Source organism: Hylobates moloch, unplaced genomic scaffold (assembly GCF_009828535.3).
Source record: "Hylobates moloch isolate HMO894 unplaced genomic scaffold, HMol_V3 SCAFFOLD_16, whole genome shotgun sequence".
Lineage (NCBI taxonomy): Eukaryota > Metazoa > Chordata > Mammalia > Primates > Hylobatidae > Hylobates > Hylobates moloch.
This window is the reverse complement of record NW_026652291.1, coordinates 58474889-58498927: the sequence shown is the minus strand read 5'-3', so window position 1 is coordinate 58498927 and position 24039 is coordinate 58474889. Positions and strand designations below refer to the sequence as shown.

Below are 24039 nucleotides of genomic sequence, written 5' to 3'. Positions count from 1 at the left end.
ATATCCTTTAAATGATATTTCAGAAATGATACAAAGAAATAAGTGATCAGTCCTCCTCCCCTGCCATCCCCCGCCCCGCTCAGGCAGATAAAAGGTAGGCCAAGAGTAGAATTTGAATTTTTTTACTGTTAGGCCAGAGACCATTATTGGGTATATTAGTTGTAATTTTTCTGAAGTAATGGAGACGTGTATTGATGGAAGCATAGCAAAAAGATTATTTTGGCAGAATTCTTGGTTTTTCTCACCCCTTTCCCACCAAAAGAATACATTTTAAAAAGTAGATGTAGGAGGGCCGGGCGCGGTGGCTCACGCCTGTAATCCCAGCACTTTGGGAGGCTGAGGCGGGCGGATCACGAGGTCAGGAGATCGAGACCATCCTGGCTAAAACGGTGAAACCCCGTCTCTACTAAAAATACAAAAAATTAGCTGGGCGTGGTGGCGGGCGGCTGTAGTCCCAGCTACTCGGGAGGCTGAGGCAGGAGAATGGCGTGAACCCGGGAGGCAGAGCTCGCAGTGAGCCGAGATTGCGCCACTGCACTCCAGCCTGGGCCACAGAGTGAGACTCCGTCTCAAAAAAAAAAAAAAAAAAAAGTAGGTGTAGGTTCAATAAGATTTAGTCTGAGCTTGGTTCTTGAGGGATTAAAGAACTAATTTCTAGCCCCCCTGCTTCAGAGCTGGATTTTATTTAGGCCATTTAACTACAAGCAAGTTGAAATTGTAGTGTCTTTATTTCTACAGGCTGGCTCTTCCCAAGGGGCTTCTTCTGGGCTCTCTGTAGTTAAAGTTCTAAGTGCCAGTGAAGTGGCAGCTTTGTCATCACCAGCAAGCTCTGCTCCTCATTCGGGGGGAAAGACAGGAATGGAAGAAAACCGCAGATTGGAACACCAGAAGAAGCAAGAGAAAGCAAATCGGATTGTAGCAGAGGCCATTGCGAGAGCCCGTGCCCGCGGTGAGCAGAACATACCTCGAGTCTTAAATGAGGACGAGTTGCCCAGCGTTCGGCCAGAGGAGGAAGGTGAGAAGAAACGCAGGAAAAAGAGCGCTGGGGAGAGGCTGAAAGAGGAGAAGCCAAAGAAGAGTAAAACATCTGGTGCCTCCAAAACAAAGGGCAAGAGCAAGCTCAAGTGAGTACTCCTTGCTACTGTGATGGGACGTGCAAGAGCAAGCTCAAGTGAGTGCTCCTTGCTATTGGGATGGGACGTGCAAGAGCAAGCTCAAGTGAGTACTCCTTGCTATTGTGATGGGACATTTGAGGGCAGAGCACTCATTTCTAAGAAGCGTTGAGGAACTTACGTGTATTTACCAGCTACATAGTTCAAGGTGATCTATTATAGAAGATAATAAGGCCTTTCTTTTTTCTGTCCTAATGCTTATAGGATTTGTTAAATGGAAAATTGAAATTAGCATATTTTAAGAGGAAAACACGAAGGCACAGGAAAGATAGTCACTGTGTTGGGAGTTACCTTTAAAAGCTGTGACTCTGCATTCATATATTTGTCCTGATTTTGTATTACTGTAGTGTGAAAGAGATTTCTTACTACCTCCTACCACCCACATCAGTAAAAAGAGAACTACTGGAGACATAGCTGTCCTGTTCTTGCACCTCTTCTGTGAATTGGAGATTTCAGCATCTACCATTAGCTTTAAGCAGTGTTGACAGAAAAGCGATGGCTTGCCACATAATTCTTGTCATAATTGAGTGTCCTCTCTTTCCCTTCCGTGTCCTGTATCTTCTCCTTTCTTACTAGCTTTTACTCCCTGGGATTCTTCAGGCTTTGTGGTGCAATTATAATAATGCTTTATATTTGTACCGGATTTTTCAGCTTTTAAAAGACAGTTTTATATTTCTTATTTGAGCCTCAGTGACTGTCAGGACAGGTATTATCTCCCTAATGTTTACAAATAATGAAACTAATGCTTTTGTAGTGACAGAAGTGGAACTGCAACAAGTGTTCTAATTCTTAATCTGGTATTTATTCTCCTATCTTGTGCTACCTTCCTTCAGGTATTTGTAAACAGTAATAACAAGGATTTGTCAAATACGGTATAAGGGTCAGTCAGTGGTTTACAAACCCTAATATCTTCTTTTTTTCAAACACCCTGTTTAGTTAGCTGTGTGTCCTATTGACTGAAGATCTGAAAACTTCTGTCTGGAAGTTTTGTATATGATGGTTTAGATTAATTATGTTTTTTTATTCCTAAATTTTCTTTGCTTTCACTGAAAATGAATTTGGTTTTTCCTTTTTAGCACCATCACTCCTGTAGTGGGTAAGAAGAGAAAACGTAATACCTCATCTGATAATTCAGATGTGGAAGTTATGCCTGCACAGTCACCTCGAGAAGATGAAGAAAGCAGCATTCAGGTAAAAGGATCCCAAAAGAATTTAGTAGAAAAAACCATGTTTAATTATGGCTAACCAAGCCAAGAAGATATTGAGAGATTGTAAGTCTATACACATTTCTTCGGTTTTTCTAAACTGGACATAGGCCTAAATAAGGTGAATGGACCTGGTCAATATCTTTTTTCTGTTGTTGTTGTTGTTGTTGTTGTTTTTTCCTTCTTGAGACAGAGTCTTGCTCTGTCGCCCAGGCCTGAAGTGCAGTGGCATGATCTCAGCTTACTGCAACCTCTGCCTCCCGGTTTCAAACGATTCTCCTGCCTTAGCCCCCCGAGTAACTGGGATTATAGGCATGCACCACCACGCCCAGCTAATTTTTGTATTATTTTAGTAGAGACCAGGTTTCACCACATTAGCCAAGCTGGTCTTGAACTCCTGACCTCACGTGATCTGCCTGCCTTGGCCTCCCACTGGTCAGTGTCTTTAAATTTTTTTTTTTAGGCAAAGAGCATATTACTATAAAAATAGTGATACTTGGCCAGGCATGGTGGCTCACACCTGTAATCCCAGCACTTTGGGAGGCTGAGGTGCATGGATCACCTGAGGTCAGGAGTTGAAGACTAGCCCAGTCAACGTGGTGAAACCTCATCTCTACTAAAAATACAAAAATTAGCCGGGTGTGGTGGCAGGCACCCGTAATCCCAGCTACTTGGGAGGCTAAGGCAGGAGAATCACTTGAACCCGGGAGGTGGAGGTTGCAGTGAGCCGAGATTGTGCCATTGCACTCCAGCCTGGGCAACAGAGGGAGTCTCTGTCTCAAAAAAAAAAAAAAAAAATAGCAATACTCATTTTCTGAAATTCCAGTGTTTCAAATATTAAGCAAATGATATGAAATCATGCTGCTTGATTGCCCTTCTGGTTGGGTCAGAACTTGACTCTCATAACTCTCCAAGAATCCCTTTTGCCTTACCTTTTCTACACTTTGGGATTCTGACTCTGTGAACTAGGGTAGTTAGGCACAAAGTTTCTTGCTACGTTTTGAAGATGAGGGATGTTGGAAGAGACCAAAAGAAGCCAGACCAGAAGTGTAGGCTTCCATCTCTGATTTGTTTCCTTATGGTACCATCTTTGGCTGTAGTTTCCAACCATAGAAAAAATCTGATTCAGGAGACCCGTAGTGCTTCTAGGTAGCTCTGTGGCCTGGCCAACTTAACTTACTTGAGTCTCAGTTTCTCATCTGTAAATGGAAATTTGGACTAAATAAACCTTAAGTGTTTCTCTATTAATATTTATAAGTGCCTCCCCTCTTTCATAATATACATTCAGTACACTGACAAACTGATACTTGGGTTTTTCTGGGGGAAATTACTATGTAAGAATAGCTGGGCTGGGCGCGGTGGCTCACGCCTGTAATCCCAGCACTTTGGGAGGCCGAGGCGGGCATATCACGAGGTCAGGAGATCAAGACCATCCTGGCTAACACGGTGAAACCCCGTGTCTACCAAAAATACAAAAAAATTAGCCAGGTGTGGTGGCGGGCGCCTGTAGTCCCAACTACTCAGGAGGCTGAGGCGGGAGAATGGCGTGAACCCAAGAGGCGGAGCTTGCAGTGAGCCAAGATCGCGCCACTGCACTCCAGCCTGGGCGACAGAGCGAAACTCCATCTCAAAAAAACAAAACAAAGCAAAACAATAGCCAAGAAAGTTTTAAAAAGGAAAATGAGGCCAAAAAAAAATTTAGAATATATTATGAAATAATGATTACTAAGACTTTGAAATTGGAGAAGAAAAAAAGATTAATAAAACACAGTAGAGCTTAGAAATCAACTCAAATACTTGTGAAAATTTACTATATATAATTAAAATACCATTTAAAATCAACAGGGAAAAAGATTATTCAATAAATTAGGACAGCTGGCTAACCATTTAGGAAAAGCTGGATTTTTTGCCTTCTTAAAAATAAATCTTAACTGAATTGAAGGTGTAAATATAAAAGATGAAATTTATGAACTGTCTATAAGACATGAATACATTTTAAAGTAACTATCCAGTGGAGTAATCTTTGTAAAGAGTGTATTAAAATTCAGAAGTCATGAAGGAAAATATTGGTACACTTGATAATATAAAAATTATGTATGGTATTACAACAAAAAAATTCCATGAACAGCGTAGTGGTTGAGAGCACAGACTCTGGAGCCAGATTTCTTGGGTTCTTTTCTTAACTCTACCATTTAATAGCTTTGTCACTCTGAGCAAGTTTCTTAGCCTCTTGGTACCTTAATTTCCTCACCTTTAAAATGTGGGTAATAGTACTTACCAAATAGGGTTGCTTCAAGGATTAAATGTACATATTTATAAAGCACATATAACAGTGTTTGGCTCATAGTAAGAACACATATTAAGACTTACATACATATGCTGTGGATGAATGTGTCCCCCAAGTTCATGAGTTAGCCAGGCATGGTGGCTCATACCTGTAATCCCTGCACTTTGGGAGGCTGAGGCAGGAGGATCTCTTGAGCCCAGGAAGTTGAGGCTGCAGTGAGCTATGATAATGCTACTGCACTCCAGCCTGGGCAACAGAATGAGAGACTGTTACTGCACCCCCCGACTCCCCCTGCCAAAAAAAAAAAGTTCATGGATAGAAAGCTAAATCCCCCATGCAACTGTGTTGAGAGGGGGGACCCTTAAGAGGTGATTAGGTCATGAAGGCGTTACCCTCATGAATGGATTAATGTCATTGAGAGAGTAGGTTTGTTATAAAATCAAGTGGGGACCTCTCTTGCTTTCTCTCACTTGTGCTCTCACCTGTCACCTTCCTGCCATGGGGTGATGCGGCAAGAAGGTCCTCGCCAAATGTGGGCACCTTGATATTGGACTTACCAGCCTTCAGAACTGTGAGAAATAAATTTATTTTTCTTTCTTTTTTTTATTTTTTGAGATAGAGTCCGCTCTGTTGCCCAAGCTGGAGTGCAGTGGCATGATCTTGGCTCACTGCAACCTCTGCCTCCCAGTTCAAGTGATGCTCCTGCCTCAGCCTCCCGAGTAGCTGGGATTACAGGTGGCGCCACCACGCCCAGCTAATTTTTATATTTTTAGTACAGGCAGGGTTTCGCCATGTTGGCCTGGCTGGTCTCAAACTCCTGACCTCAGGTGATCCGCCTGCCTTGGCCTCCCAAAGTGCTGGGATTAGAGGCGTGAGCCACATGCCTGGCCTTCTTTTTTTATTTTTTTCTGAGACAAAGTCTTGCTGTTTCCCAGGCTGGGGTGCAGTGGCACGATCTCGGCTCACTGCAACCTCTGCCTCCCAGGTTCAAGCGATTGTCCTACCTCAGCCTCCTGAGTAGCTGGGATTACAGGTGTGCGCCAGCCACCACGCCCAGCTAATTTTTGTATTTTTTAGTAGAGACAGGGTTTCACTGTGTTGGTCAGGCTGGCATTCAACTCCTGACCTCAAGCGACCCACCTGCCTCAGCCTCCCAAAGTTCTGGGATTACAGGCAGGAGCCACTGCACCTGGCTACATTTCTTTTTTTATTAAAATAAATTACCCAATCCCGGGTATTCTGTTATAGCAACACAAAATGGACGTGATTTGTTAGAACTTGTTTTTTAAGTAAAGGTTAAATAAGGCTTAGAGGGTTATGCAAATAAAGTAATAAAGTATTTGTTAAAAAAAAAAAGAAGGAAATTTTTAATAATACAAAATACACAGAGATTACTAAAATTTAGAAAGTGGTCTGTTAGTTGGCTAGGACCACCATAACAAAATACCACAGACTAGGTGGCTTAAACTATGGACATTTCTTTTCTTTTCTTTTTCTTTTTCTTTTTTTTTTTTGAGACAGGGTCTCGTTCTGTCACCCAGGCTGGAGTGCAGTGGCACAATCTTCGGCTCACTGTAACCTCCACCTCCCAGGTTCAAGTGATTCTCCTGCCTCAGCCTCCCAAGTAGCTGGGATCATAGGTGTGTGCCACCACGCCCAGCTAATTTTTGTATTTTTAGTAGAGATGGAGTTTCACCATGTCGGCCAGGCTGGTCTCAATCTTTTGACCTCAGGTGATTCACCTGCCTTGTCCTCCCAATGTGCTAGAATTACAGGTGTGAGTCACTGCGCTCGGCCTGGACATTTATTTCCTTATAGTTCTGGAGGCTAGAAATCCAAGATCAAATGGTCTGCAAGTTTGTTTTCTCCTGAAGGCTTTCTTGGCTTGCAGAAGGCCGCCTTCTCATTGTGTCTTCACGTGATCTTTCCTCTGTTGGTACACATCCCTGGTGTCTTTTTGTGTGTCCAAATTTCTTCCTTCTGTAAGGACACTAGTCAGATTGGATTAGGGCTCACATTGGTGGCCTTATTTTAACTTAATGACTGTTGCAAGCCCTATTTCCAATTTCCTAATACACTCACATTCTGAGGTACTGGGGGTTAGGGGCTTCAACATATAGATTTGGTGGTGGGATACAATTCAGTCTATGACAAGTGAGAATGACAATATTGGCAATGAAGTTAAGGAACAGACACTTAGACACAGTTGATGGGAATGTTAATTGGGACAATCTTTTTGGCAAGTCGGTGTTTCAATATATAGAAAAATTTAGGATGTTAATTTCACTCAGTGATTCTGCACCTAGGAAATTACCTTATGAATATGTTCTCAAAAGAATGCAGTGATATATGTATTGTAGCAATATTTGCAATAGCAAAAATGTCTAAAAAATAGATGTCCATTGGTGGAGAAATAGTTAAGTAAAATTGGCAATATTCATGCAGTAGAATACTAGATGGCATGAATACAATGAAATAGGTTGGAATGAAGTAGGTTGGAATGGCTAATAAGGAGGACTTATTAATGAAAAAAAGTGAATGTAGTATCTTTTTTTAATGTTTAAAGTATGTATGTGTGTCTGTGTGTGTACATATATGTATATGCATCCATTTTTTTCTGGAAGGATATACAAGAAATGGATAAGAATATGTATCTTTGAAGAGAAGGGTTGAATGGTAAGTGGGTCATGATTATTGTACTTTAATTTTTTATCCTTTGGCCCTGTGTGAAATTTTTTTAACTGGACCATTTGCCATTTGATTTTTCAGTTTAAAAATACATATATGAGGCCAGGTGTGGTGGCTCATGCCTGTAATCCCAGCACTTTGGGAGGCTGAGGCACGTGGATCACCTGAGGTCAGGAGTTCGAGTCCAGCCTGACCAACATGAAGAAACCCTGTCTCTTCTAAAAATACAAAATTAGCTGGGCATGGTGGTGCATTCTTGTAATCCCAGCCACTCTGGAGGCTGAGGCAGGAGAATCGCTTGAACCCGGGAGGCAGAGGTTGCAGTGAGCTGAGATCATGCCATTGCACTCCAGCCTGGGCAACAAGAGCGAAACTCCGTTTCAAAAAAAAAAAAAAAAATACGTGTATGAGAAAAATTACAACAGTGCAATAAAGTAGACACTGTAAAAAGTTTCCTAGAACCCAGCCTCACAGTCTCCCAGTTCTCCCCAGAGGTAGCCTCTGTTACCAATTTCTTGTATATCCTTCTAGAAGTATTTCTTACTTTCATGAACAGTCTACTTCTACTTCCACTAAATATTAATATTCCGTACCTACTTTTCCTCTACTGTGTGTTTTCCCTAATGATACATCTTGGAGGTTGTTCTTTAGTGGAAAAGATAGATCTACCCATTCTCCTCCTCTACTCTCTTTTTTATTAGGAAAATTTTCAGACATACACAAAAGTAGATTTTTAATGAAGTCCCATGTTCCCATTCTCCCACTTTAATATTTATCAACAGATGGCTCACTTCCCACTGTCCTTACTTCCACTCTAGTCCTGCCCACCTTTTGGATTATTTTATTTTTTCAGACAGGGCCCAACCCTTGGCCCTGTGGCGAAAGTGGCTTTTTATTTCCTCTCTTGTGGAAGGAGGCGGGGGGAGCTTTCCCAGGCACATCAACCTAAAGAAGGGGTGGCTGCACCCCCAGAGCACAGGGCTAGAAGAGCCAATCATTGGATTATTTGGAAGGAAGGGCTCGTTCTTGTCCACTTCCTGGCACTCCTAGCACTCTGCTGCAAGGTGTGCTGGCAGGGGTCACACCCTTTGGGGCAGCAGCTCCTGCATCAGCAGAGGCACTAGGGCGCTAGGAGATAATCTGCTAGTTTTCACAAAGAGGAGAGGGCAGGGGCCCTGAGTGAGGGAGAGAAGGCTGGGGTGGCCAACCCCACGTCCCACGCCTGCCCAGTGTGATAACTTTCATAAGGCCTGGCTGGTGTGATTCCTCCCAGAAAGGCCTGGAGGAGCCCACAGGCAATGCGCAATCTGATGGCTGGTCCTTTAAATGTCCATCTCAACTTGTGATTCCTCACGGCCCGCCCACTTACCTTCTGGGCCATTGCACAGGTGGCTCTGGCTGGCTTCTTTTGGGGGCTCATCACTGGCAGGACTGGTGACCCCAGGAATGGTGGGCAGATCCCTCGGGGGTGTTTTGGTCATGGGTGAGTTCTGACACTCCAGGAATTTCTAGTCGTAGATGATCCTGGTACCTCCCAGGGTGGCGCTGAAGACTGTGCCCCTGGGGGGTTGTGCTGTAGCTGCATGCCTTTGCCCAGCACCACCCAGCGAGTGGCAAGGATGGCCCGGCTCAGGGTCTGGCTGCAGCTGCTGTCCCCAGACATGGTCTCCAGTGCACGCCACCCAGGATTATTTTTTTTTTGTTATTTTTATTTTTTTGGAGACAGAGTCTTGCTCTCTTGCCCAGGCTGGAGTGCAGTGGCGCGATGTCAGCTCACTGCAACCTCCACCTCCCGGGTTCCAGCAAGTCTCCTGCCTCAGCCTCCGGAGTAGCTGAGACTACAGGCACGTGCTGCCACGCCTGGGTGATTTTTTTATATTTTTAGTAGAGACGGGGTTTCACCATGTTGCTCAGGCTGGTCTTGAACTCCTGAGCTCAGGCAGTCCTCCCACCTCGGCCTCCCAAAGTGCTAGGATTACAGACATGAGCCACCGCTCCTGGCCCACCCTGGATTATTTTAAAGCAAATCTAAGTACTTGTTTAAAGTGTTTCCTAAATTTTTTTTTTAAAAAGGTCATTTTAAGAATACTGTATGATGGATGTGATAAAAATCAAGTCATCCAGAAATATATAAAGTAAAAAGTAGAAAGTATCTTCTAGAAATACTCTCTAGAAATAATTTAGTTTATATATCCTCCCAGACTTTTTAAAATGAAGTAGAATATACATATCATAAAATATGCACAAATGTTATTTGTATAGTTTTGACAAATGTATCCAAGTTACTTCACCAAGTGAAGAAAATGTTTCCATCACCCCAGTAAGTTCCCCTGTACTCCCTGTAGTCAGTCCAGTTCCTCACTCCAGGGCATAGGCAACTAACTGCTGTTCTGCTGTCTCTTACCATAGATTAACTTAGCCTATTTTTTAACTTTATTTATTTATTTATTTATTTATTTATTTATTTATTTATTTATTGAGACAGAGTCTTCCTCTGTCGCCCAGGCTGGACTGGAGTGCAGTGGCGCGATCTCAGCTCACTGCAAGCTCCGCCTCCTGGGTTCATGCCATTCTCTTGCCTCAGCCTTCCGAGTAGCTAGGACTACAGGCGCCCGCCACCACGCCCAGCTAATTTTTTTATATTTTTAGTAGAGACGGGGTTTCACCGTGTTAGCCAGGATGGTCTCGATCTCCTGACCTCGTGATACGCCTGCCTTGGCCTCCCAAAGTGCTGGGATTACAGACATGGGCCACTGCGCCTGGCTGTTTTATTTTTTAAGGCAGGGTCTCACTCTCACCCAGGCTAGAGTGCAGTGGTGTAATCTTGGCTCAATGCAACCTCCACCTCCTGCATTCAAGTGATCCTCGTGCCTCAGCCTCCTGAGTAGCTGGGATTACAGGTGCACACCACCATGCCCATCTCATTTTTTTGTATTTTTAGTAGAGACAGTGTTTCACCATGTTGGGCAGGCTGGTCTCGAACTCCTGACCTTGAATGATCTGCCCGCCTTGGCCTTCCAAAGTGCTGGGATTACAGGTGTGATCCACCGTGCCCGGCCTTGAACTTTTAAGTAGTATCATACAGTATGTACTTTTGGGTCTCACTTCTTTCAGTATAATTTTTTGTTGTTCTTTTTCTTCTGCCCACACATCAATGAGAAAGGCATAATGTTTTTGATAATTCATCCATGCTAAATAAATGAGTAGTTTATTTTTTTCTTCAGTAATATTTGACTTTATGAATATATAAACGTGACTTTGTAGGAATCTGTTTTCTAAAGTGATTATGTCATTTTATACTTCACCAATAGAGTTCCAGTTGATACACATCTTCAACATTTGGTATTATATATCTACCCCATTCTTTTTTATGTATGTATGTGTGTGTATATATATACACACACACACACACACACACACACATATATATATATTTTTTTGAGACAGAGTCTCACTCTGTCTCCCAGGCTGGAGTGCAGTGGCACGATCTCGGCTCACTGCAAGCTCCGCCTCCTGGGTTCATGCCATTCTCCTGCCTCAGCCTCCCAAGTAGCTGGGACTACAGGCACCTGCCACCACGCCCAGCTAGTTTTTGTATTTTTAGTAGAGACGGGGTTTCACCTTGTTAGCCAGGATGGTCTCGATCTCCTGACCTCGTGATCCGCCTGCCTTGGCCTCCCTAAGTGCTAGGATTACAGGCGTGAGCCACAGTGCCCGGCTATTTTTATATTTTTTATAAAATAGAGACAGGGTCTCACTATGTTGCCCAGGCTGGTCTTGAACACCTGGGCTCTAGTGATCCTCCCACCTCAGTCTCCCAAAGTGCTATGATTACAGATGTGAGCCACTGCACCCAGCCTGCACTCTTTTTTAATAGTTCTATAGTATGATTCAGTTTTAAGGCTATAGCGTAATTTATTGAACCAATCCCCTGTTGATGGGCCTTTAGGTTTTTTCTGGTCTCCTACTCCCACAAGTAATGCTCCAGAGATTTGTGCACATATGCAAATTCATAGGTTAGTATCTTTGAAGTGGAATTGATAGGTCAAAGGGTGTTGCCAAATTTTTCTTCATGGAAGTTGTGCCTATGCGTACTCTCACCAAAAATGTATGAATTCTTACTTAAAAATATTTTGAACAAACTTGCTGGGTTTTGCCAGTCTGTTGGTAAAACAAAAATATAACATTTTTAAATATAAAATTATATTTGTATTGGTATAAAATTAATTTTATACTAATGAAGTTTGCTCACTGCAACCTCCACCCCCCGGGTTCAAGCGATTCTCCTGCCTCAGCCTCTTGAGTAGCTGGGACTACAGGCATCCGCCACCAGGCCCAGCTAATTTTTGTATTTTTAGCAGAGTTTCACCATGTTGACCAGGCTGGTCTCAAACTCTTGACCTCAGGTGATCCACCTGCCTCGGCCTCCCAAAGTGCTAGGATTACAGGTGTGAGTCACCACTCCCAGCCAATTTAGTTTTGTAGATAATTAATCTTTGTGTTTTCATAAATGGGATCTTTTATTATATTTTCTGGTTGATTATATGTAGAAATGCTATTGATTTTTTAAAAATTAGTTTTATACCATTCAAGTTTACTAGTTTCAGTAGTTCTTTCATTTGATCCTTTGAGGTTTTCCAGAGAGATAATCATAATTGAAAAATAAGGCCCGGCTAATTTTTGTATTTTTAGCAGAGACAGGGTTTCACCATGTTGGCCAGGCTGGTCTCAAACTCCCGACCTCAGGTGATCTGCCTGCCTCAGCCTCCCACAGTGCTGGTATTACAGGCATGAGCCACTGTACCAAGCCTCCTTCCCAGTTTTTTACCATGAGCTGAAAGTGTTACTTAAATTATTTAATTAGAAAATGTTTAATTCAGCCACTTGAAAGAATAAGGTAAATCAAAAATGTATATGGAAAACATTTCCGGGAAATATCATTAAGTAAAAAAGTAAGTGGCAGAATAGTACATACAGTAGATTCTGTTTATTAAAACAAAAAAAACCTTTAGAACTAAGACAAAAAAGCAAAAAATGGAAACAAAATATTCTTGCATTTTTGCACTAACGGGTTGCTTCTAGTGTGAATTATATTGCACCTGCAGCCTGAGAATCCAGTTTTGATTTCCCAGAGCTTCTTGCCACTAGTGGACAGGTTTTTCTCAGTGGATTCTTGGCCTTTCATAAAGCAGTTAAGCAAATTGATATATGGTCAATACATAGCATAATCACATTGTTTGGCAAATAGTCTCCTTATCATCTTTTGGTCTGATTTTTCATGAAAATTTTGGAGTAAAATCTAAGTATATGACCATGAGCAAATAATTTTAAAAGTCTTCTCTGTGAGAGACCTAACTAGTCACTCTAACTACTTTTTGCTCTACAGAAGAGACGCTCAAACCGCCAAGTTAAGCGAAAAAAATATACAGAGGACCTGGATATAAAGATCACAGACGATGAAGAAGAAGAAGAGGTGGATGTAACTGGTCCAATAAAACCTGAGCCTATCCTCCCTGAACCAGTGCAAGAACCAGATGGCGAGACTTTGCCTTCCATGCAGTTCTTTGTGGTAAGCTGTAAACTCAAGTGATTTCAGAGGATTGCCTTGCTGGTCACAATCATCTGTTGACTGACTGCATCTTTTGCTGCAGGAGAATCCCAGTGAAGAAGATGCAGCCATTGTAGACAAAGTGCTTTCTATGCGGATTGTGAAGAAGGAGGTGAGGGCTTTTTATTATTATTATTTTATTTTTTATTTTTGAAATAGAGTCTCACTATGTTACCCAGGCTAAAGTGCAGTGGCTATTCATAGATATGATCGTAGCACACTATGAACTTCTGGGCTTGAGCTATTCTTCTGCGTCAGCCTCCTGAGTATCTGAGACTACCATTGTGCACCACTGTGCCTGGCTTTTCTCCATCTTTTTTTTTTTTTTTTTTTTTTTTTTTTTTTGAGACGGAGTCTTTCTCTGTCCCCCAGGCTGGAGTGCAGTGGCGCGATCTCGGCTCACCGCAACCTCCACCTCCTGGGTTCACGCCATTCTCCTGCCTCAGCCTCCCGAGTAGCTGGGAATACAGGCGCCCGCCAACACGCCCGGCTAATTTTTTGTGTTTTTTTAGTAGAGACGGGGTTTCACCGTGTTAGCCAGGATGGTCTCGATCTCCTGACCTCGTGATCCGCCCGCCTCAGCCTCCCAAAGTGCTGGGATTACAGGCTTGAGCCACCGCGCCCGGCTTCTCCATCTTAATATTAACCCATAATGCTATGTTCACAGGCTTTATTTAATGAGCACCTTTGGATGTCAGATATATTGCTAGAGTGTAGTTGTGAGAGATGATGGGGGAAAGTTAGCTAGAAAACAGGAACTGCTTTACTGGTGCTTCTTTTACTTATCTGTTTAGAGTGGGTAAAGGCTTACTTTTTCCAGCTATCAGGCCTCTATTATTGAAGTATCAGACTAGTTCCTTAATCTCTGAGTTATTAATGTATTCAGATTATTGGTATGAAGTTCTGCAATGTGTGGTTAAAATTAAAAAGTTCATTCTTTTACGAATAAGGGACTAGTGACTAATTTATTTCTTTTTTCTTAGCTCCCTTCTGGACAATATACTGAAGCAGAAGAATTCTTTGTCAAGTACAAGAACTAGTACGTGATCTGTGCAAAAAGCTTGTCACCCCAAATTCCACAGGGTGGTAAAAAGTTCTCCTGGGTATCCTGGGTTGGAATGTGTCCCTTTTTTATAGTCTTGTATCCCAGATTGCTGTTTTTAATGGGGAAAAATGGCTATTCAGAGAGAAATTCAGGAATTGACATGACTCTTATTATTTCCTTGTAGGTAAGTGGGGTGAGGGTGGTTCCTGATAAAATGTCTTGTGATTCTCTTTACCTTAGTTTAGCACTAAGATCTTGCTACTCAAAATATGGCCCGTGGATCAGCAGAATTAGCATTACCTGGGTGCTTTTTAGAAATGTGGGCTTTCAAGCACATCCCATACCAGGTGGTTTGTATACAAATTAGAGTTTCAGAAGCACTGACCTAAGAGACTGTCTCACAATTTAAGCCTGTATTTGTTATGTCTGCTTCTGACTAATCCCAAAATTTCAGACAGTAGCCTGCCACCTTCTTTTACTTGCACCATGACTGGATTTTTCCATCCCCCTTAGCTCCTATCTGCATTGTGAATGGGCTACTATCTCCCAACTAGAGAAGGATAAGAGGATACATCAAAAATTAAAGCGCTTCAAAACCAAAATGGCTCAGATGAGACACTTCTTCCATGAGGTAATTAGGAATAGGTATTGCCTGCCATTTTTTTCATAGAAGCACAAATTACTGGAGTTGTCAGCCTTGGCTGATTCTTCAAAATACTTGTAATTGGTTTGTATATGTGGGTGTAAACTTTTAATTTTGGTCATTGACTTCCCTTACTTAACTGCCCTTGTGTTGTTTTCTCAGGTTTAAATATGGTTCATTTATTAGTTATAGGGTATTTTGAAATTGATTTCCTCAATGCACATGAAGTATTTTCAAAACTGGTGATACACTGACTGCTGGTCCACTTGAGACATTCTTCTTCCTCTGTCTTTCTTTAGCTATTGATGGTTTCTGTAGACCTATTATTAAGAGAGACCATTTATTTTCTCAAATTTCTAATCCAGTGGATTAGAAATAGGGATAAAGGAGCTTTAATTTCCAATATCCAGGTTTACTCCTAAACACTGGAGCAAGATGAGTGCAGAAATATGCCTGTTATATTTGCAGCGTTCATCCTTGATAAGAGTAGTTTTGGTTGTATGTTGCAAGTAGAAGAAAAAGTGGAATGGATGGACAAGTGAAAGAGATGAAGGAATGGAAATAGCATGTGTTTAAACCCTTGAAAAAGTGTAGGTATGGGGCCGGGCGCAGTGGCTCATGCTTGTAATCCCAGCACTTCAGGAGGCCAAGGCAGGCAGATCACAAGTGATCTCCTGACCTCAAGAGGTCAGGAGTTTGAGACTAGCATGGCCAACACAGTGAAACCCCGTCTCTACTAAAAATACAAAAATTAGCCGGGCGTAGTGGCAGACGCCTGTAATCCCAGCTACTCGGGAGGCTGAAGCAGGAGAATCACTTGAACCTAGGAGGTGGAGGTTGCAGTGAGCCAAGATCGCACTACTGCACTCCAGCCTGGATGACAGAGCAAGGCTCTATCTCAAAAAAAAAAAAAAAAAAAAAAGGTTTAGGTGTAAAGCAGAGTAGAAAAATAGTTGCGGGAGATGTAGAATCAAAAGAGGTCTTATTTGGAAATGTGAAATGTGGAACATATACGTGTATTTATGGCAATGACTCAGTAGAGGGATTCCTAAGAATACAAGAAGCAATGAACACCAGAGCATATATGGAGAGAAGGACGTCTGTTAGAAAGAGACACTCACTGGTAGCAGGTGAGAAGTCAGGTATAGACCCTGGTAAATTCATAGGATTTGATGTTACGAAAAAGGAGAACGCCCATTGGATAGCTTCTAATTTCTTTAAAAATTTTGAACTAGGATTCTCTGCTAAAGGTGAGGTAGAGGAGTGGGCTTACTGGACAGTGATCTTTTGGTCTTATTGTTTGGTTTCATAACTCATCTAGGATGAAGAGCCCTTTAATCCAGACTACGTAGAGGTGGATAGGATATTGGATGAGTCTCACAGTATTGACAAGGACAATGGGGAGGTGAGTTGGTGAGGCATGGAGTAACGTGAACATCCTCTTAGATTTCTGCTGGTGGGTTTGCCAATCCTTTATTTTTCGGGTATGGATGCAAAATCCCTTGGACTGAAAAGGTATTTCTAGATTTTTCTGTGGAATCCTTTGAAAGATAATTGGAGGTAAGGGAGTAGGGAGAGATGCTAAAAGGCAAGGTTTCTGTAAAGTCAAACATGTAGAAGCTAAGTACTGAAAAGTCATTCATCTTGGTCTCATTTTTCCTCATATTTTAAATAGGAGACTCTTGACATACAGTTAGAGGTGGGGTGTTGGGCAGGGGAAAGGGATACTTCACAAATTCCTAAATTTATGAATATAAAAATACTTCTACAGGCTCACTCCTAGCTTTCTACAAATAATGTTCTTGAGAATGGGCTACTTCCTGAACTCACCATTACTTAAATGTCTCTTCATTTGTCATTAAAACAGATCTGCTGGCCAGGCGCGGTGGCCCACACCTGTAATCCCAGCACTTTGGGAGGCTGAGGTGGGCAGATCACAAGGTTGGGAGTTTGAGACCAGCTTGGCCAACATAGTGAAACCCCATCTCTACTAAAAATACAAAAATTAGCCAGGTGTGGTGGCACACGCCTGTCGTCCCAGCTACTCGGGAGGCTGAGGCAGGAGAATCACTTGAACCCGGGAGGCAGAAGTTGTGGAGAGCCAAGATCACGCCATTGCACTCCATCCTGGGCAACAGAGTGAGACTCTGTCTCAAAAAAACAAACAAAAAAGCAGATCTACATTTGAATCTGTATTTTAATTAGTTTATTTTTCTCTCTTTTCTTTTTGTTTTGTATTTTGTTTGTTTGTTTGTTTTTTGAGACCATCTTCACTCTGTCACCCAGGTTGGGGTGCAATGGTGTGATCTTGGCTCATTGCAACCTCCACCTCCCAGATTCAAGCAATTCTCATGCCTCAGCCTCCTGAGTAGCTGGGATTGCAAGTGTGTGCCATCATGCCCGGCTAGTTTTTATATTTTTAGTACAGACGGGGTTTCCTCATGTTGGCCAGGCTGGTCTCGAACTCCTGACCTCAGGTGATCTCCCTGCCTCGGCCCCCCAAACTGCTGGGATTATGGGCGTGAGCCACCTATGCCTGGCACCTTTTTCATTTTCAAATGGTCATCTATGTCTTAGCCAGCAGGGAATTCAGCTTTCTTTTAAATTTACTTCTAATTTTTTTAGGCTACAAACCATCATTTTCTTAGAATTTGTCACTTTATTTTTACTTCCAGTAGCACTTTTTGGTTTAGCTTAGCAGGATCATAAAGAAAACTTTTATCACATCTGACACTTTATACAGTGACCAGTAGAGAACAGCAGAACCTTTTTAAGATGTTAGTGTTCAGTGGGTGAGCAGGGCTTTTTCATGACTTTTTCAAGTGACTTGATCCTCCCATACATCATTCTAACAGGACCTCTGAGTTAAATTCTTTCCTCTATAAAATTCCGAAGTTCATTCTACTTTATAAGTCTTCAGGTTCACTCAGAGACTCAGAATCTTAGATATCCAGGACCCGGTATAATTCATTGTCTTTAAATCCTAACAAGCATGCTTCACATAACATATTCTGCTTTTGAAGTTGGGGTGGTAGTATTGCGTGTTTGTTTGTGTGAGTTGAGTGGAGAATGGGCCGGGTTTTAGGGCAGGTTGTTAGCTACTCTTAAATTCTCATCATTTTTCAGGATCTCAGCCTTTCCAACCTTGACAGTCTTATGCTTTTTATCATATCTACCCTTCTAAAAGCAATTGGCCTTTAGTTAGGCCCCTTTGGAATGTCTTGCAAATGACATGACAGATGATAATGTTTTCATACTCTAATACTATAATTTATGCTCCCAGTATTGGCTAATACTGTTCTATATACCCATTTTCCACCCCTCTGCAAAATAAGTTTGTCATCCATTTTATATTACCTAATGGTGGAAATAAATATTACAATAGATATTATGCTGGAAATGTGTGACCTGGACAAATGGCTTTATATGGAGAGTGACCTGAGTTACTATGATAAAGAAAAAGGTAAAAGAGCAAGCAGCTGGATCAATTCCAGAGATTCGAGATCTGTGACTACGTTGAAGCACTTTCACATATTTTGTTGGCTATTTTAAGTTTTCCATGAATTGATAATTAGAGATTCTTGTTGATTACACTAGGCCCAATCTAATCCTTGCTTTATACTTCATAAGCCAAAAATGGAGATGCAGTAAGTGCAGTGATCATGTTTATTAGTGAAAACAGGAGCCATTTACCATTGGTCACTGCCCCTTCACTTTCAGTGGAATACCTACATAAACTAGTACTTACTGTAGTTGAACTTTTTAGCATTTTCTCTTCCTTCTTTACTCTTAGTACCTCTTTTTGGTGATAACCTCTTGTTAGCTCCTAGCTTCCTGGCGCTCACAAGGACATTTCTTTATCATCATATAAGTGCTCTTGAGGTGCATCTGCAATGAGCTCTAGGGGCCCAGAAGCCAGTATAAGCTGATAGTCCTCATCCTAAAGGTAGCCTAGCTGCCACTGTGTCAAATTTGGCTCCACGAGAATAGTATGGCACAGAAACATTATCTTTTAATTTCAACATGGTATAGGAAAAGATTAGTCTTTTTTTTCATCTGTTTAGTTGATGAGCATGTTTTAGTGCTTAGTGTTCTAGAAACTAGTGGGTAGAAATTTTCCTTTTAGAAGAGATTCTTATAAATTGCTTTGAAGAATGATCAAAGCCATATAGTGCATCAGAAGGTGAACTTTTGGTTGGTGTGTTTGGCCTGACTTTTTCAACAGCTTCTAGGTACTGATACTTTGTGATCTGATCTTACAATCAAATTTTTATTCTTTAACCGGAGCAGAGAACACAGAATCAGTTTCTTAAGGCTTTGGTTTCTTCTCTCCTAGCCCGTTATTTACTACCTGGTCAAATGGTGCTCTCTGCCCTATGAGGATAGCACATGGGAGCTAAAAGAAGATGTTGATGAGGGCAAAATTCGAGAATTTAAACGGATTCAGTCAAGGCACCCAGAACTCAAAAGGGTGGTAAGTACATATGCATTAGAGTATAAAGGCCTACATAAGAAATGATTAAATTTTTTCCCCTATGGAATTTTTTGTTGTTTTAGCTTTTTATTATGGAAATTTCAAACATATAAAAATCGAAGAAATGGTATAATGTACCCATCACCCACGTAACAATTATCAGTACATATCCAGTCTTGTGTCATATATTTTCCTACCCATTAATTCCGTTTCCCAGGTTATTTTAAATCAAATCCCAGATTCATTTATTTCATGTGTAAATATTACAGTGTTTTTGCCTAAAAGAAATAATACCGTTATTACACCTAAAAAATTTAATCATTCTTTAATATCATCAAGTCATTGGTACCAATCATTGCATACATTTCCCTGATTGTCTTCTAATTTTTGTTAAATCATTTAAATTTGGTTCTCAGTAAGGTCCATATATTGCTATCAGTTAATATGTCTCAAGTTTCTTTTAAGCTCCCCCTTAATCTCCTCCTCTCCTTCTAATTTTCTCATGAAGAAATCAGGTGATTTGTTTTGTAGGATTTTCCATAGGCTGAAGTTTGCTGATTACCCTTGGTACTTTTTTACATGTTCTCTGTCCCTGATATTTCACATGAATACTTAGGTTTAGAGCAACACTGTCCAATAAAACATTTTAGAGCTGTGCTGTCTAATACAATAGTCACTAGCCATGTTTTTTTTTGTTTGTTTTTTAACATTGTAGAAAGCTCTATTAGACATCACTGTTCTACAGTGATGATCAGATGAGAGAGGGAAGCCAGTAACTGCTTGATAGATGGTGGTGTGTACTTCCATCAGGTTGTGTTTTGTGATGTTGTCAGCCATTTGTGATCATTATGGACCCGTAAAGTAACGTTATGAACTCATGAATTTAAATATATTTGACATGTTTTAATCCAAACAGTGTTGGTTTGAATTGATTTTAACTATTAGAACTTACCTAGTAAGTCTTCCCTTTTGGTAATGTCTCCACTCCATTTATTCAAACGTCTTGTTTTTTAGAATCGTCCACAGGCAAGTGCCTGGAAGAAATTGGAGCTATCACATGAATATAAAAACAGAAATCAGCTACGGGAATATCAGTTGGAAGGGGTCAATTGGCTGCTCTTTAATTGGTATAACAGGTAAAGGAAAGAATGGGCCCATAAGATGTAAGCTTAGTTCTGGGATTATTTTTATTTGTTTTCTATTGAAACAATTTCTTCCTACATACTCTATTTTTTTTAAAGATAGTATCTTTTAACATTTTTTTTTCCCATGGTGAATCTGCAGGCAGAACTGCATCCTGGCTGATGAGATGGGATTGGGCAAAACTATTCAGTCCATTGCCTTCTTGCAGGAAGTATATAATGTGGGCATCCATGGTCCCTTCTTGGTCATTGCCCCATTGTCCACAATTACTAACTGGGAGCGAGAATTTAATACATGGACAGAAATGAACACTATTGTGTACCATGGCAGTCTGGCCAGCAGGCAGATGATTCAACAGTATGAAATGTACTGCAAAGATTCACGGGTGAGTTGTATGTCTTGGGAATACTATGGCTTAGAGAAAGTCGGCCAAGGTACCTGGTATTTTAGGAGCTATATATGAATAGAAGACTTTTATTGAAAGTCTTCAATATGCCTATGCAAAAATGCTTATGGTTTAAGGCATTTTTGTATAGCAGTGTGCAGGGCATTTTTTTGACTTTGCTATTTTTTTTTACCTAGTAAGACATTTGATCCAGTAGAAGTTCTGATTTTATTTATGAACATACACATTTTAAGTAGAATTTTATCAGCATCAATGAATTTTAATCACAGTATTTTACAGAAATTAAATTCCTTTAGCCACTTATTCCGTGTGGTGGTGAGTTTCTTTCTTTTCCTCTTTTTAGTCTACTGAAATTTTCATCAAGATCAGTTTCTTTTTCTAAATGGTCGGGCATGGTGGCTCATGCCTGTAATCCTAGCACTATGGGAGGTGAGGTGGGCTTATTACCTGAGGTTGGGAGTTCTAGACCAGCCTGGCCAACATGGTGAAACCCCATCTCTACTAAAGATATAAAAATTAGCCAGGTGTGGTGGTGGGCACCTGTAATCCCAGCTACTCAGGAGGCTGAGGCAGGAGAATCGCTTGAAACCAGGAGGCAAAGGCTGCAGTGAGCCGAGATCGTCACACTACACTCCATGGGTGACAGAGCGAGACTGTGTCTCAAAAAAAGAAAAAAAAAGATGCGTTCCTTTTTCCATGTAAATTTGAAAAGAAAATTGGAATTATCCATCGTGTATTAACATGAATTTTATTGTCTTTCTACTATTAGTTTTCTTTTTTTAGTTCTACCAAATCAAATCTTTTCGTCATATTTTGTAGCTTTTAATTTTGTTAAAGTGATTTCATTCTTTTGTCAATTTTTAGACATCAGCCAATATTATGTTCTGTATTAGCTATTTTCATTTTTATTGTCTTGTGTAGTTCAGCATTGTCCAGCAGTTGTGGATTTCATTGTTAATCAACAAAAGATCTAGGGCAGAGAGATACATGAGCTAGGCATACAGCAGAGTAAAAATTGTCTAGCCTCTCATTCAATGAGTCTGTCATTTTCCCAAGAAGCTGAATATGTTGAGGAAGCAATGTATCTTACATTCAGTGATATGGCACTATTTTTCAGGAAGATAAACAACGGTGGAGGTGGGTGGTGGTGCAGGTTGTATTGCCTATTAAACATGCCTTAATATAGACAAGTAATTCAGAAGAGCTCCTCATTTAGGTACATTTTTGGTTTTTTCTGACTTTACTGCCTTCATGCTTAGGGACGCCTCATCCCAGGCGCATACAAGTTTGATGCTCTGATCACCACTTTTGAGATGATTTTGTCAGATTGTCCTGAGCTTCGTGAAATTGAATGGCGCTGTGTTATCATTGATGAAGCCCATCGACTGAAAAACCGTAATTGCAAGCTGCTTGATAGTCTCAAGCACATGGACCTGGTGAGTTCCACACTGACTTGTGGGCAGAAACACCTGGAATTCACCTTAATTCCTTGCGGTATTAAAATAACCCTAGTTTAGCAGAGAAGAAAAGTCTGAATCGTGGTATTGAACAGTGGGGATGACCTATGGGAATGGTAACCTGAAAGTCATGTAAAAGTGATACACTTTAGAATAGGGAAGTTTAGTGATAACCAGAAGAGGAGGTAGGAAACTATATTGGTTACCTATTATTACTGCATAACAAAATACTCCAAAACTTAATGTCCTACGACAACTATATTTTTCATGATCTTCTAGCTCAACCACTTAGGTTGAGTTCAGCTAGTTGGTTCTTACGATGATCTTGCCTGGAGTCAGTATTGCTGCAGCTGGCAGTTGATGCTGGTTTTTATCTGGAGCACCTGGGTTCCACATGGCCTCTCATCCTCCATAGGTCAGATTGGGCTTCTTTGCGTGGTAGTCTCAGAGCAGTATTCCAAGAGGGCAAAAGTAGAAACAGCAACCTTTGAGATAGGCTCTGAAACTCACACAGTGTCACTTCTGCTACATTCTTGTTCTTGCAAGTAATAAGGCAAGCCTAGGGGTGAACCTTGATAGAAGGAACAGCAGCAAATTAATGACCATATTTAATCCAGCTCAGTTACATTCTGTAGAGGACAGCAGATTTTAGGATATCTGTGGGGAGTTGAATATGGAGAGACATATGTAACTGGAATAAACATAATCAGAATTCATTTTTAAATTTGCTTATAATATTTGTTATTTCAATACATTAATGTCGGATTTCTTGAATGCTTTGTGTTTATCGAAAGGGGAGAAATGGAAGAAAAGTTAATGGACCAGTGATCTGGTCCATTCTCATCATTTTATAGATAAAGAAATTAAAGGTTATATACGTTAAAGATTATATACTTGATAGGAAACCCCAGAAGTCCTTCATGTTTTTAAATTTTATTCTTTTGTTTCCTCCATTTCTAGGAACACAAGGTGCTACTCACAGGAACACCATTGCAAAATACTGTAGAAGAACTGTTTAGCTTGCTTCATTTCTTGGAACCGTCACAATTTCCCTCAGAATCAGAGTTTCTCAAGGACTTTGGGGATCTCAAGACAGAGGAACAGGTAGGAAATCTATCTGATGAGGTACTAACTCGGGACAAAAAAGATGAAGTTTGTACAAGGCAGACATCTGCTGTCATGGGTATCTCAAGGGCCTTTCTGAACTCCTTATAACCTTGTGCCTACATCATTTGTGGCATCATCCAAAGTATACATTTCTTAGATAGTGGAAAACTCTAATTTTTCCATGTTTCTACATAATGTGAGAATGTTTGCCCTCATCTTACTGATTTATTTTTCTCTCTGTAATGGACCACAGGTTCAAAAACTACAGGCCATTCTTAAGCCAATGATGCTGAGAAGACTCAAAGAGGATGTTGAAAAAAATTTGGCACCCAAACAGGAAACTATTATTGAAGTAGAGCTAACTAATATCCAGAAGAAATACTATCGGGCTATTTTGGAGAAGAATTTCTCCTTCCTTTCCAAAGGGGCAGGTCATACCAACATGCCTAATCTACTTAACACAATGATGGAGTTGCGCAAGTGCTGCAACCACCCATATCTCATCAATGGTGAGGGAATACTTGTTATATACCTGAACTTCTGTAGTACCCGTGTTTACTTTCTGGATGATGCTCCTTGGGGACAATGGATGCATTGACTCATCCAACCTAATTTGGGGTGCGGACTGAGGAATGGGAAATGGTTCTCCTTTTACAAAAGAGATTGTAAGCCTGGGCAACATGATGAAATCCCACCTCTACAAAAAATACAAAAATTAGCCAGATGTGATGGCAGGCATCTGTGGTTCTAGCTACTTTGGAGACTGAACTTGGAGGATCGCTTGAACCTAGAAGGCAGAGGTTG

The 24039-nt window shown here is 41.0% G+C and overlaps 1 protein-coding gene and 1 pseudogene across 10 annotated transcripts in view; one reads left to right on the top strand and one right to left on the bottom strand.

The window, feature by feature from the left end:
* The window catches only part of CHD8 (chromodomain helicase DNA binding protein 8), a 71868-nt gene that overhangs the window by 28498 nt on the left and 19331 nt on the right, over positions 1-24039 (top strand). For 9 of the 10 annotated variants that reach the window (XM_032180393.2, XM_032180387.2, XM_058429945.1 and 6 more), the window contains 13 exons: positions 739-1124; positions 2249-2363; positions 12739-12921; positions 13004-13072; positions 13944-13999; positions 14519-14636; positions 15970-16053; positions 18985-19122; positions 20137-20258; positions 20407-20650; positions 21931-22107; positions 23089-23232; positions 23489-23744. In XM_032180393.2, the coding sequence (XP_032036284.1) occupies positions 739-1124; positions 2249-2363; positions 12739-12921; positions 13004-13072; positions 13944-13999; positions 14519-14636; positions 15970-16053; positions 18985-19122; positions 20137-20258; positions 20407-20650; positions 21931-22107; positions 23089-23232; positions 23489-23744 (2092 nt within the window). Of the gene's footprint in view, positions 1-738; positions 1125-1193; positions 1219-2248; positions 2364-12738; positions 12922-13003; positions 13073-13943; positions 14000-14518; positions 14637-15969; positions 16054-18984; positions 19123-20136; positions 20259-20406; positions 20651-21930; positions 22108-23088; positions 23233-23488; positions 23745-24039 lie in introns of those variants that run through there. The other variant, XM_058429948.1, reaches the window with a different exon arrangement.
* LOC116485099 (eukaryotic translation initiation factor 4E-binding protein 1-like) lies at positions 8675-9015 on the bottom strand (annotated as a pseudogene).